The sequence below is a fragment of the Poecilia latipinna genome, unplaced genomic scaffold (genome assembly GCF_001443285.1).
Source record: "Poecilia latipinna isolate Pla-1442-1.1 unplaced genomic scaffold, P_latipinna-1.0 Scaffold2241, whole genome shotgun sequence".
Taxonomy (NCBI): Eukaryota; Metazoa; Chordata; class Actinopteri; order Cyprinodontiformes; family Poeciliidae; genus Poecilia; species Poecilia latipinna.
Window position 1 is genome coordinate 34,041 of NW_015114857.1, and position 13,471 is coordinate 47,511.

The 13,471-nt window shown below is 39.6% G+C and overlaps 1 protein-coding gene across 2 annotated transcripts in view; it reads left to right on the top strand.

Annotated features, from left to right (window-relative positions):
* Window positions 1-13,471, top strand: part of LOC106936916 (collagen alpha-1(XIX) chain) — a 63,551-nt gene that overhangs the window by 33,564 nt on the left and 16,516 nt on the right. For both annotated transcript variants that reach the window (XM_015018174.1, XM_015018175.1), the window contains exons 22-32: window positions 1,678-1,722; window positions 2,577-2,627; window positions 2,759-2,803; window positions 3,684-3,710; window positions 5,740-5,793; window positions 6,664-6,708; window positions 7,005-7,049; window positions 7,147-7,209; window positions 7,601-7,636; window positions 10,276-10,320; window positions 11,039-11,182. In XM_015018174.1, the coding sequence (XP_014873660.1) occupies window positions 1,678-1,722; window positions 2,577-2,627; window positions 2,759-2,803; window positions 3,684-3,710; window positions 5,740-5,793; window positions 6,664-6,708; window positions 7,005-7,049; window positions 7,147-7,209; window positions 7,601-7,636; window positions 10,276-10,320; window positions 11,039-11,182 (600 nt within the window). The remainder of the gene's footprint in view (window positions 1-1,677; window positions 1,723-2,576; window positions 2,628-2,758; window positions 2,804-3,683; window positions 3,711-5,739; window positions 5,794-6,663; window positions 6,709-7,004; window positions 7,050-7,146; window positions 7,210-7,600; window positions 7,637-10,275; window positions 10,321-11,038; window positions 11,183-13,471) is intronic.

Genomic DNA, 13,471 nt, shown 5'->3' on the forward strand with positions numbered 1-13,471 from the left:
ATATATATATATATATATATATATATATATATATATATATATATATATATATATATATATATATATATCAAAGTACTTTGATATATACAAAAGTATCAAAGTACTTTGATACTTTGATAAAGTATCAAAGTACTTTATCCCTGTTAGTCACAGGGATAAAGTACTTTGCTACTTTTAACAGCGATGCAAAAGAAAACAAAATGCCACATTTCTTGAGAATGCATTTTATTTCAAAATTCTTCGATGAATGTTAAAAGCAGCATCGCTTTTACAGAGTCATCTTCACTTGACTTTGCTGTGGTACAGGAAAAGGCATAAAGCTTTATTTTTAGCTACATTTCTAAAAGAATGTAACAGCGACTGAAGTCAATAGTTTTTGTTTACAGTGACAGAATGTGAAGTAGATAAAGTTTTGAACACTTAAGAAATCCTGAAAAGTAAAAAAAAAAAAAAAAAAAAGTGGTGCTTGAAACATCTAGTTTTGCTTAAAATTTCTCTTAGCTGGTCTGAAAAAGATCAACAGTGTGTTTTGGTGTTTTTGTGATATGTATCTGGGTGTATATGGAGGTGTTTTGGTACGATCACAATGGAATCAAACGCCTGAGAGGACACACTGAAAATCCTGTAAACTGTGTACTGAAAAGGTGCAAAGTGATTTTTGAGACCTCACTTAGGGTCGAGACATTGTTAGAGGAAAAATAGTGTGTTACCAGACTGGTGGTATGAAAACAAGCAATTTGTGTTTTCCTATTATTTTTATTGCACCGAATGTTTAAGTGCTTATGTGTTTTCATGTCAGTGTATGGTTGCAGTTGTAGTTCTGTATAATGTGTATGTGATATGTGTATCTTTGTGTCTCTCTGGAGTTATTTATATAATAATATGTACATTTGTTGCGTATGTGTTTTTTTTTTTTTTATCTCTGTGAAACATTGTTTTATGTCTATGTAGGCTGCCTGAGATGTTCCAATATCAGATACCGATTTGTATCCCTAATTCTGATCTGAGTCACTCAGAGTGAACATTTGTTGATGCCAAGCTCATTTTTAATGATCCGAGTAAATGTCTCAAAATAGTCTTTGCATCACACTAAATTCTGAACAAAAAGAAAATATTGTGAATTTTAACTTCAATTTTAGAGATAGCAAAATTATAAAAGCTGTATGGAGGCTACCTATTAAAGTAAGATTTTTGGTAACACTTTATTTGAAGGGGGTTGAATAAGACTGACATGACACTGTCATAAACATAACATAACACCTGTCATGAACATGAATAAGCCTTCATGAATATTTATGACTGTTGTCATAAAGCGTCATTCGGTAAATTATGACACTTTTAATACAAAGTTGACATTATTCAAAATGTCTTTGTTATGACAACTTGACATTAACCAAGAAATCATTACTGATATAAATTTGTTATAAAAGTATTACTGATTGCACTTTAAAAATTAGGTAACTTTATGTTATTAAAGGTAAAGTTTAAACAGTAATGATTTCTAAAGATTTTGCAATTTCAATAAAATTTGAACAATGCTTATGTAAAATATTTAAAAAAAATAGGTTATTTTCAGTGTTATGTGAATAAATTCAAGTATGAGTCTTCTGAAAATATGTCCAATATTAAACAGTAATTTTGCCACGCTTAAGATTTTATTTTGTTTATGTCTAACAGGGAAACGATGGAGCTCCAGGCAGACAAGGACTTCCAGGACCTCCAGTAAGTTGCTCCAGTCTTCACAAGATTTAGTTCCCTATAGTGCCTCAAAACCCCACAAGGGTCACAGGTTTTATTCTGGGTGGACATGCAATGTTACCTTTAAAGGTTAGAGTGTGAAAGTCGTCTGTTTGGTGCTTGTTTAGCATTTCTCGTAATAGCACAGCACAACTGACAAACAAGTGCAAACATGATGAAATTGTGGCCACATGCTTGCTGGCACCGAGTCTCATTCCATTCTTTTTAAAAGAGGAGTGAGTAAGCACTTCCAGTGGCAAATCTATAATTCATTGGCTATCTCCTTGAACTTAGCGAGCGCCTCCGGAACACACACACACGCACACACACGCACACACACATGCGCGTACACCTTGGTCTTATAAACCTGCACCTAGGGAGGAAAGGGGATGGCTTAGTGGCCTGAAAAGGGCACAGGCCTTCACTTGCTTCCAAATGAGAGCCTTGACTTCTTCTTGGTTTACATTAGTTGCCCTCTAAAAATGTATCGCTAAAGAACATCCTTGCAATGCTGAGACATAAAATCAGGATTACCTCGTGATGCCCAAAATCTTTTAAATGATAAAATAGTTGTTGTGCTTCTTTAACATCCTTGTCTTTTGGATTAGGACTTCTTCCAGGTTTATGAAAATCTGCTCTTGTCTACTTTTTCTATGCTTTTCTTTTCCTCAGCCACACATTCTTTCTCTCTCTTTTTCTGGATAGTCACCAGATACAGATGCTATGTTGCTTTTAAGGGCTTAACTGTGTATAATTGCTCAAGACCTAGAGTGCAGTTTTCCACCTGAAACCAGAGAAGTCTTGCAGAGGGGATGTGTGATTCTCTGACTGTGTTTCAGGGTGCGCCGTATGTGGAGGGAAACGGGATGAGCAGTCTGTACAAGCTGCAGGTAAAATATATCTAGATTTTTAACTCATGTTTGTAATTGGATTTATTGAATTCGATGATGCCTTGCCAATGAATTGAATTTGACCCGCTTTGTAAAATATTTAGTCATTACATAAAGAAATGTCTTTGCAGAGTGGTGGAGCTATTTTAGGACCTCCTGGAGCGCCCGGTGCTCCGGTAAGTGTTGTTGTGCCTCAGGTAAATCCTTTAAAGTGTGCTGTAAGGAACTCTAGCAAACAGGCATGCTGATACTGTATGAGCTCCAGAGCCTGCGAGGGCTGAATAACAAACAACCTGACCGGGCCTCCAGGGTTATCACGGTTCTGAAGCATATATATCACAGTCAATCACTTGGGGTTGGCAAAGGCCAAGAGGCTTCCTGACTCCCAAACAGGTGCCTCTGATCCACGCCGGGACACACAACATCATTGATATGCAAAATGAAACTTTAGAAGTTGGCATGCTCGGCGCGGTGGAGAAGTGGCCCGATTTGCTTATCGCTCCCAACCTCCTTTTGCCTTATCAGACAGTTTGTAATCTTGTCCAGTCCAGGGAGACGTTCAGTCACTGGGCCTGCAGGCATCCGTTCGCTGAAACGAACACTTAAGGAGGTGACAAAGAGCAGACGTTGTGCTGTCCCCCCAGTGCACAATGCACATGAACTACAGCTAAATCTCAGCAACGTCTTAGCCTGTACTGCATCTATCACAGCCCAACAGCTCCTCGGGAGCAATCAATAAGAGAGCTTCCTCATCAGTGTTAGGAGGGACAAGACAGATAATTTATCTTTTTTTTTTTTTTTTTTAATTAGAAAAATGCAGCTTAGGTGTGTAAAGCCATATTGGATTGCATAACGCTTACCTGAAACACAACTGCAGAATCGTCATCAGACGGACACATTTGAGGGAAAGTGAAGCAGCAATGAATAGTATGAGTTTTACCTACAACAGAATATATCTACGCTACATGTCATTTCAGACTGAGTTTAGACTTTCTATTATTCTGGTTGTCACATCTATGGCAGTAATCTGTCTTCTTTGTTTCTTTCTCCTCTAAGGGCCCAAAAGGAGATGAAGGACCTGTCGTGAGTAGAAACTGTTCGCTCTGAAACGTGTATTTTTCATACAACACAGAAGGGGAGAATTCAGAGCTGCTTTTCATCATTATCTCCCAGGTTTTTTCCACTGTATAACACAAGTCAATAAAGCCTCGAGCCTGAGTGCTTAAACACCCTCAGTAGAAACTCGACGTACACGAAAACGAAAAGAAATGACCTTGTCTCCAACAAATATGAAGCTTTTGTAATATATTGTCTTGCCAGTGGGAACCCACAAACACTTACTGCATTTCTAATGCGCTCCTCAGCCGCTTGCTTTTTTGTACCGAATTGGGAAAACAATCCGTTTGCAATCCACACATATACATGCAACCAACTTGACGTTTCTGCTGCAACCCTGAATTCCTCATCCTCATGGGACCAATCGCATTTTTTATTGTGTTGGTCGCACAGTGATTTTTCACCAGAATGTTAATTTGACATCCTAATAAATTGCGCAGTCCAGCTACAGAGCCATGCTGGAATTGCCCCAATCTGTCTCGCAGCTGATCCTCTGGCTCGTCCACCCTCTCCCTTCTTTCCGTTAGCCACAATGGCTTATTCGTGACAATCTGCATGTGTGACAATTACCCGGACAATTCATCTATGTCGGCACCGGTTGCTTCTCTGTTTCTGTGTAATGGCGTTTCTCCATGGCAGCCTGAGCAAGAGGAGGTAGATAGAGGCCATCACTTGCTCCAGAACAGGGAATGGATCTCTATTTTTAGAGCAGAAGACTGATTTTGAAATGAGGCTTTTTGCTTTCTAATGGTCCTGTAGCCCACATGATGCAACAGTATGTGCAGTAGAACATTTGAAGCTATTAACCCAAAGCCGTTTGAAACAAATGGATACGAAGAGACACGCATCAATTGAGGACTAAAAATATTAAGATGAGGGAAAGAAATGTTGCAGAAACTGCATTATGCAACCAAACACTCTGTCTTGTTTCCATGTACATTTCTTTGAAAAATGATTTTCCTCCAAGATGTAAATGCATAGACATAAATCAAAAATAACCAAGCAAATGGAGCAAAGTTTTACCCATACAAAGTTCCTCTGTTTTTGCAGCTGGCACGTTTCAGATAATCCAACATAATCCAAAGTTCTTGAATGAAGGAAAACAGTAGTGAACCTTCCAAGGAGTGGCCAGCCTTCACACTTACTCAAGTAGTGCATCAACATCCAGAAATTCGCTAAAGAACCACCATCTGACTCTCTGCAATAAACTCAGTTGAGTTTAGAAGTTCAACAGTTATAGAGACAATATGTAAAAATGGTGTGGATGGGAGAGTTAGAAAGTAAAAAAAAATAAAAAAAATCTCGCCTTGGAACTGAAAGGTAAGATTGAAAAACTCAGAAAAAAACACAATGACCTGTCTAATATTTTCAAAAATACTTTGAAAATTATTGAAAGAGGCAACAACATATCCACCCCATGGGGAAAATGAATAAATAAATAGGATAAAAAATAAAATCAAAATTTTGGACTTTAATCTTGAGATCGGGTATGCCCTTAAAGAGACAGTTCTTCCATAGAACAATTTCATTAAGGCAAACTCCCCCATGCCAATAAAAACTGATTCATAGTTATCATTAAAGTGGTGCAGCAGCCAGTTTTTAGGGCAACTGAAACATGGCTTTTTCACATAGTCGGGTTGGGCTGGCTTGCTGTTTTTCCTAAATAAATTCCATCATTATTGGAAAAATGTCTTTAAACCGGTTTATCGTTGTCTGATGTTAAACTTTGTTTGTTGAGCGGAAACATATTTGGCAACTAACTTACTTGCAGTTCTGTAACTTTAGTTGGTGTTTTCTTGCTTATGAAGATACATTATTATGCATTTCAATTTAGGTTTATAATTACGCTTGTTGCCAGTGGCACTGCATTTGAGGGATGTGAGGTAAAAATAGCACCATTTTTGGTTGCAAAATAGGTGGGAGCAGCAACTCTTAATCTACATTATTAGTGACCTGATCAGCTTGACACAGCAGGTGGTGTGTTCTCCTCTCACAGGGGGAACCAGGACCCATGGGCTTACCTGGGCTCGAAGGGCTTCCCGGTGCCAAGGTAGGCAACAGAGCCGTTTCTCTCCCGCAAATGAGCTCCCCTTGATTGCAGCACGAGTAAAATGCATTCTCTCTGGAGCATTCTCATTATACAAAGTTATAAAGAGCTTCTTTGTGAAAGGACATATCCATCTTTTGAAGAGTAAAACTGCTTGGCACTGTGAACATTATAGGTGCTAGTTAAAGTTATGAGCCAGCTTCAGGGAAACTAAATGTTGTTGTTTTTTTTTTGTTTTTTTTTTAGAGAAATTCAATTACTTGTGTTTCTGTTTAAATATTGCCTGGAGGAATTTTGGGTCTACATTTCCAGAGAGGATATACTGCAATTTGGAGCCAAAGCATTAATGAAATGGCTAACAATCTGCACCCTGACTTGCAAACACTAGTGGACATGTATTTTCTTGAAGATAACGAAACTGGGCTGGATGGAACCAGCATCCAACTTTGTGTGACTGGCAGTGTGTGAGATTTTGTGAGACTGGAATATGTCAGTTTCTGTGACAACAAGGGACATTTTTTTCTTCTAGGAAATACTGTCGGAGGTTTGGTATGCGCACATAAGTGTTAGCTGTGCAAAAAAATAAAAATAAAAATAAATAAATAACAAAGCTTGTTCAAACTTAATTTATGCATCTAAGTGGATTGTTAAGGAGTTTTAGCCTTTTTATCCCCTCTCACACTTTCTTATTAATTAAACCATGAGTTTCACAATGACTTTATAAGTGCAGTGTCTTATAATAAAAAACATTTGAACTTTTTCACATTTCACATCTAGTCCCAATGATTTTTTTATTGTTATGTTTGTGCCTGTGATGTGGATATGCCATGTTTTTACAGCCTGTCATCTCCCTGATTCATGTTGTCTTTTCAGGGAGATATCGGCCTGCCTGGCCCTCCTGGGACATCAGGTCCTCCAGTAAGTATTTTATTTATGCTCTGCTTATTGTTAGTTTTATTTATTTGTGTCATAATTGTTTTTGACACAAGATTCCTATACTTTAAGTCCTCTGCTAGCATCAGTTCAGCTGTGTTTCCATTAAGAATTGAACAACGCGAGTTAGTTAACACTGGCACTTTGGCTAATGACAATCGTTTGGAGTATGTAAAGGGATTATAGAGTGGCTGTATTATTATAAATGCAAGGCTGCAGACATGACAGTGCTGAGGACCTATCAAACAAGACACGTTCCCCTTACTGTCTGTGATTGACAGGGGAAACCCGGAACACGCGGAGAGCCAGGGATCCCAGGAGAGCCGGTGAGGAGCACTCTCTAGCTCTCTTTTAACTGTCAATCCACGTATCATCCCTTTGTCACTTCAGACTGACACACCGACTGTCTCTGTTCTTGGACAGGGCGAGAGGGGGCCCATCGGAGAGACCGGATTCCCTGGACCCGAGGGGCCTCAAGGTGTTCCTGTAAGGATGCAAATCTTTTCATTAGAGAACCCTGTACGGCAAAGTCCACACACCTTTGCACTTGTAGATTCATTCACGATTCCAGCTTTTGTGCTCACAGAGGCCAACGTGATTCAAGGACAATATGGATGAAATACGTATGCTATCTAGCACTCGTCCTGTAGATGATTATATTCCCACATTCCTCTATGTAATTACCATCAGAGATAGTTTCTGTAATATTCCCTGTAAGTGCACAATGGAACAGTGTTCACTCAGCAATCAGGATCATTATCCCTCGGTTGAGATATCTCATTAACTGTGGAGATTACTAGGAGTGCAACAGCGCTGATCCAATCGAAGGTGGGAGCTGATGCAAAATGTCTTTGTTTGTGTTGCGGTTCCTGAGCAGGGGAGGCCTGGAAAAGATGGAACTCCTGGATACAAGGTGAGTCGTTTCAAATCCCCTTATAGAAAGTGCTTTACATCAGCCGGGCTACAGAGAGATGGCACAGCAGATTTTTATCCCCCCCTCCGGCAACAGTGTGCTGACTGCATTAAAGCGATTTGCATATTTGAGATTTTAGCGATAGAAACTAAATGGAATCCTGCAGGTTTAAGGCTTTGTTGACTTTTATTCTTCTTACCCTAATAGTATAGCTAAGGCTTTCAGACAATGATAAAATGTATGTAATGGAGGGCGTTAGACACTTCAAATTAATGATGTTTTTTTTGTTTTTTTTTCCGCTTGCTGAACCTGGCTTGAACTGAAGCAAATCCAGCAGAAAAAAAGTCTGCTTTTAGATTGCTGATCAAATTTATTACGCGCCGTTTACCTCATGAAAACTAAGAATGGTCCTGGAGGATTCAAAATGGATCCGCTTGAATGGCCGTCCCGCACACATTATATGATCCAACACCAAAACTTGACTGATTGTGGTTATTACTGTTTTGCCCAGATATACAAGATGTTTTCCACCTTACACCTAAATGGCAGACCCAACGCTTTATTGTTTGTTCATTTTTATTATTTAATATTCCTCCCACTATAATCTCTCCGTTCCACTGAGGCCATCTACATAGAGGCTCTCATTCTAGTGGAACAACAGTGCCATCTAGTAGGTGGCTCTTCTCATCTGCATAGATTGCTTGCTCACTCCTTTGAGCTTTAATATAATGCTCAGGGAAGCACATTTCGGTGGGCAAGATGATAGATTTAAGCTTCCCATCAGGCAGTGGGGAATACAGCATGCTGCAGATTAAAGCAGGCAAGGGAGAATGGCATCACAAAGCGGTGCCCGCTTTAAAACCACATCATGCCAGATTGTCTTTTGCGTGCCTCCTGTAATCCAGCGGGAAATTGATACAAAGATGCTCCCCGAGGTAATGCTGTGAGCAAAGTAAAAGGAAGCAATGAGGAGTGACAGGGAGGGGACCGGATGACTCAAGATGTTGTGACACGAAGCTGGAGACAGGTATTTTCCTCGCGGCTCATCCGTACAGTAAAGACAGCTGGTGGGAAAGCAGGCCTTTGTCAAACAAAACCGGAGTGATGCAGAGGAGCCGTGACATTGCAGAAGGTGAAGCACTATAATGGGAAATATTTACAAGCAGTACAACCTGAGCAGAGTCTAAAGCAGTCAATGCACAGTCATCTGATAAGAGTGTACATGGAGTTGGTTTAAAAATGACAGTAGGAATTTTTGTAAAGATTCACTGATCGCTGAGATTTTGTTGCCGGTTTCTGTTCACCGATTGTGTAGCCAATTACAATTTCACTTTAAGAATAAATTTACATATCAAGGTTCACAACTCAATGGCTCTACCAAGCTGCAAATAAATTCTAGATATCGCCACCAGGTGGTACAATGTGGAAGTGTCAATATTACGTTAAGTTAGACTCAGTTGAATTCTGTGGACAAGCATTCAGAGTTTGGGGTAAAACATACCTCCGTAATGGAAGGTGCAGGATTAATGAGGACTTTCTGTAATATTTTGAATATGTGACGTTATCATCTATTATTGGAGAAACTTTGAAAGGTTTACAGTGTCATGGAGGGTCATTCACCATAGAAATCTGTGACTTTGTTGGAGCTAAGGTGATGTCATAAATTTACCACATCAATGTGTTGAATGGTCGTTCCCATGGAAATGCACAAAATTTGGTATGGATGTGTGTGAAACATTCCCAGGAGTCGCAGTTGATTCAAATTCCAATGTAATCCTAATGAGCTTCTTTGGGGTTGACAGAAGTTATTCATATCGAGCTTAGTGCAAATCAAAACGTACACGTGTGATATACAAGCTTCCTACACCAACATAGTGTAGCCAAGTGTGTCTGTTCAGAGTATGATTTAACAAGAACTTAATCTCTGTCATCAAAGACAGCTTGAAATGTGTATAAGTCCGACTTTAAAGCAAGTCACTTCCTGTTCTAAGTGGGTGGAGCACAAGCCAGGAAATGAGCATGTGAATGTTTTGATTGCTTATTCTGTAATGGCACACACATCATTTTAGGTACAACTCCAACCTTATGTGTAGAAGTCATTATTTATTTGTCTTTTATGGTGAAAAGTCTGGTTTTGGAGTTTGGCCACACCCACATGATTTGATGTAGCAGAAAACTTTTGAGAACATTTGATGTCCAATGCCTAAAGGCTGTACTGAGCCTTTTTCTAAAAGGAAAGCTCTATGATGAGTTTGATCAGATATGTGTTTAAAAGAGAGGAAGTGAAGGTTTCAGTTAAAAATGGCTGACTTCTTTTGAGGTTAGACCATGGCTCCAATATTGGTGATGTTGGCATTAACATGTTGGGAGTGAAATATAATATAGAAGGGATAATGTTTCAAACTAAAACATTACAACCTGCTTATGATGGACCAGGTTGTGTAAAACATAAAAAAATCACCAAATTCATGTCACCTGCCAGTTTTACTGTGCATCTCTAACGTCGGAGGCTTTTATAATATTTATTGCTTCGTACTACTAGAAAGGAGTATGTGTCTATTACAGTTATTATTTTAAGGCTCTTATTTCTCTGCTACAGTTTTAAAGTTTGTTTTTCTTTTCTTCTATTTTTTCCAAAGGGCTCCACGGGTACACCAGGCGACAGAGGATCCAAAGGTGAACGTGTAAGTAACATCACTACTCTTTTACTTATTTTTTGTATTATTTATTTTTTAATGTAGCTAATAGAGAAGGAAAAAAAAAGACTTTTAACTTGTTAGCTGCTAAGGCAGGACAGGTAAATGCAAAGGCAAATAAAATAATGAAGTTGCAATTTATGGCAGCTTTAGGGAAAGTATCAGACCTTACAGTGATTTCAGCAGCTAAAGCCCCTTCCAGCGTTTACAAATAGGGCCCACATTGGGGGAAATGATCTGAAAAATGATCCCATATGCTATTGTTTATAGGTTACATAATAGAGCAATGTTCATTGCCTTTGTGGTTTTGATTCAAGACAAGTCTGAATAAAACGATGAGCAAAAGATGTGTTGATCAGCTTGAGCTGAATTTCTTAAAATCCATTAGAGACAAAACTGAGACTTATGGGATTATGCAAGAAACCCAAATGAATGCTGAACAATCAGTTGGCTAGAATCCACCAATTTTTCAGAAATTAAGTGCAATAAAACTAGGAAGTTTGTAGAATTTTGGTGAATTAAATCTACCAACAGCAAGCTTTTTTGGGTGCGTGGGGGGATTGGAATAAGCTGTTCCAACCTCAAAGAAAACTACAAGTCAGTCTCGACTAGGACAAACCTGATCAGTGCATGTGTGCCACATACACATGTGGAGTTTGCACAGATGGCAAGCTTAAAAACAGCAGAGCTTTCTTTTTTAACGCAGGGTGATCCAGGCATTCCGGGAGAAAGAGGCATTCAAGGTGAAAGGGGTCGCATGGGCGACCCTGGCATGGTTGGACCGATGGGACCGCAAGGTGTAAAAGGAGATCCTGGCCCCCCTGGGCAGCTGGGGAGCGTAAAGCTCCTGGTAAGTAGCAGAATTGCAAACGCTTCCGCATTAACGTACTTTCCTCTCGTATAATCTAAATCATCTGACAGGATGTGGCAGTTTGTGTAACTAGCTTAGTTCTTCCTGCTTGGACGGAAAGCAATGTATCTACAGCTTTTTGCATGAAACATCAAACAAAGCCGAGCGAGGCAGCTCGCTGTTCGTTCTCTGCTCGGCGCTTCCCACTCCCGATCATCTAGGCGTAACAGAAGGTCAAAGCAGGAGAGAGTCGGAAACAGAGGGAAAGACAGAGATATGTGGGCGTGCCAAGAGCTCTGCAGAGCGGAGAAAACACCTCCATCTGTCACAGACGTTTTTTACGCTCACTGTAGTTATATAACGCTCACAGTGATGAAAAGCTGTTTTGAATGCAACAATACAACATCGGAGCATGTTGTGTGTTATTGTTATGAATGCTGCCCTGGAAAGCAGTGCAGTTGAGAGCAGTTCTCCCGACCGACATCAACTTGAGACTGAAAGTTCCTTGAGTGGAAGCGACGTTTACCGTATGCAGAGAAGTAAAGTTGTTTTTGCCGCTTACCGCAGCAGAAAAACTTCACAGTCAAAGATGTTGTTAAGAAACAGATTATTGGAAATTGCTTGAGCATTTGGCTGTATTTCGCATCCATTCATTCGTCTGAAATATTTTCTGAATTTAGTTCAAAGACAGTGGGGGGGTGAGAGGGGGCTTGGCCGCGGAGCTGTCAGACTGACTTCTGAGGAGCTTTGGCAGCATTCTTTTTTTTTTTTTTTTTTTTTTTTTCAATCAACTGGTGGAAAATGTGTTGATGTTTTTGGACAAAACAGCTCTTTTTTTTGTTAAAGAGATGTGCCAGAGCATTCATAGTGTTAGCACTCACTTCGCCTCCATTGCCTCCGTGTGCCCTACAGAGCAGCTGTAGCTTTAACACAGCTTGAACTGCAGAAAGGAGGATAGCCAAAATGTTTTGGAGACACTGTTGGGGTACTGACAAGCTAAATGAAATAAACAAAAACAAAAAATCTCAGCATTTTTTATTTTAGGTGACTTAAAAAGAGCCCGAAATTGCAGTTTTATCACAACTCCCTGTAGTCTTGGATCGCAATGAACAGCATGCCAAGATATGAAGTTAAAAAGATGGGGGGAGGGACTATTTTGTATCCTTCCATAAATTGGTCTTCAGTCTGAAAGTTTCAATTTGAAATGCTAATCTATTTGCACTACAAACAGTCTAACTGGCTGCTCTATTGAGGGTGACTGGCAAGGCTGGGTGAACAATCAGAGTTAAAGGGTAGCTCTCTCTTCACCATGACAGATCAGTGCAGCACTTATATCATTACAGACGCCACACCAATTTGCTTATCGATCCCCCCACTCTATTTTAAACTTTATCCCTGAACAAGACCCCAAGATGAAGTACAGACAAAGCACAACCTAATGACCTCTTACTATGGGGAACATAAATGGAAACAGTGTTTCCTCACCTGGATGCAGGTCGTTGGGGCCCCTTGCTGGAGCCACACCTAGGGGTAGGGCATGCTGGGTCCATCATAAGTGAGGAGCTCATTGACGAAGGGGTCGGGTGCTATGTGAACCTTGAAAGTCTGATCCTCAGCAACAGAATCTGGCTCTTAGGACATGAAGTGTCCATCCCAAGGATTTCTGATTTTAAGATAAACTGTTCCTCCAAAAGGTGGGGCTTATTCTCTATGTGTGCATTTTATTTCCCTTGGGAATTAGATGTCACATACGGGAATCACATAACACCCAACTAGCAGGACTTAGCTGCAAATCGGGATACGAGTAAAGCTGATTAATTGCTATGGTCAGAGACCAGGCTATCTGTTGTGTATTGATTTCCATATTAGGAATCCAGACCCTAAATAAACATGTTCGCACATGAAGATAATATAGTACAGTGTGTTGAACTGGTTCAGTAGCAGAGAGATCATCAGAAAAGCAAATGCATAATTTTGTCCTGCAGTTCTCATTATGCTGTAGTTGTAGGGCAGCTCTGTCCTTTTCCATTTTCACAAAAAGAGAGGAAACCCTGGAACATACATTAGGTAATAAAAAATAAAAAAAATCACAAAGAATTATACAAAACAGGAAGCCTGTCACAAAAACACTCAGAAGAGACACGTTTCAGGCATTTCCCACTGCAGATTCTAAGAACCATAATAAAATTAACATGTTTTTTTTTTTTTTTTTTTTTTTTTTTTTTCCAATTTTTCAAATCGAAAAAAAAAATCAAAAAAGGCAAAATTTAAAAATTTTACCCCACAAAT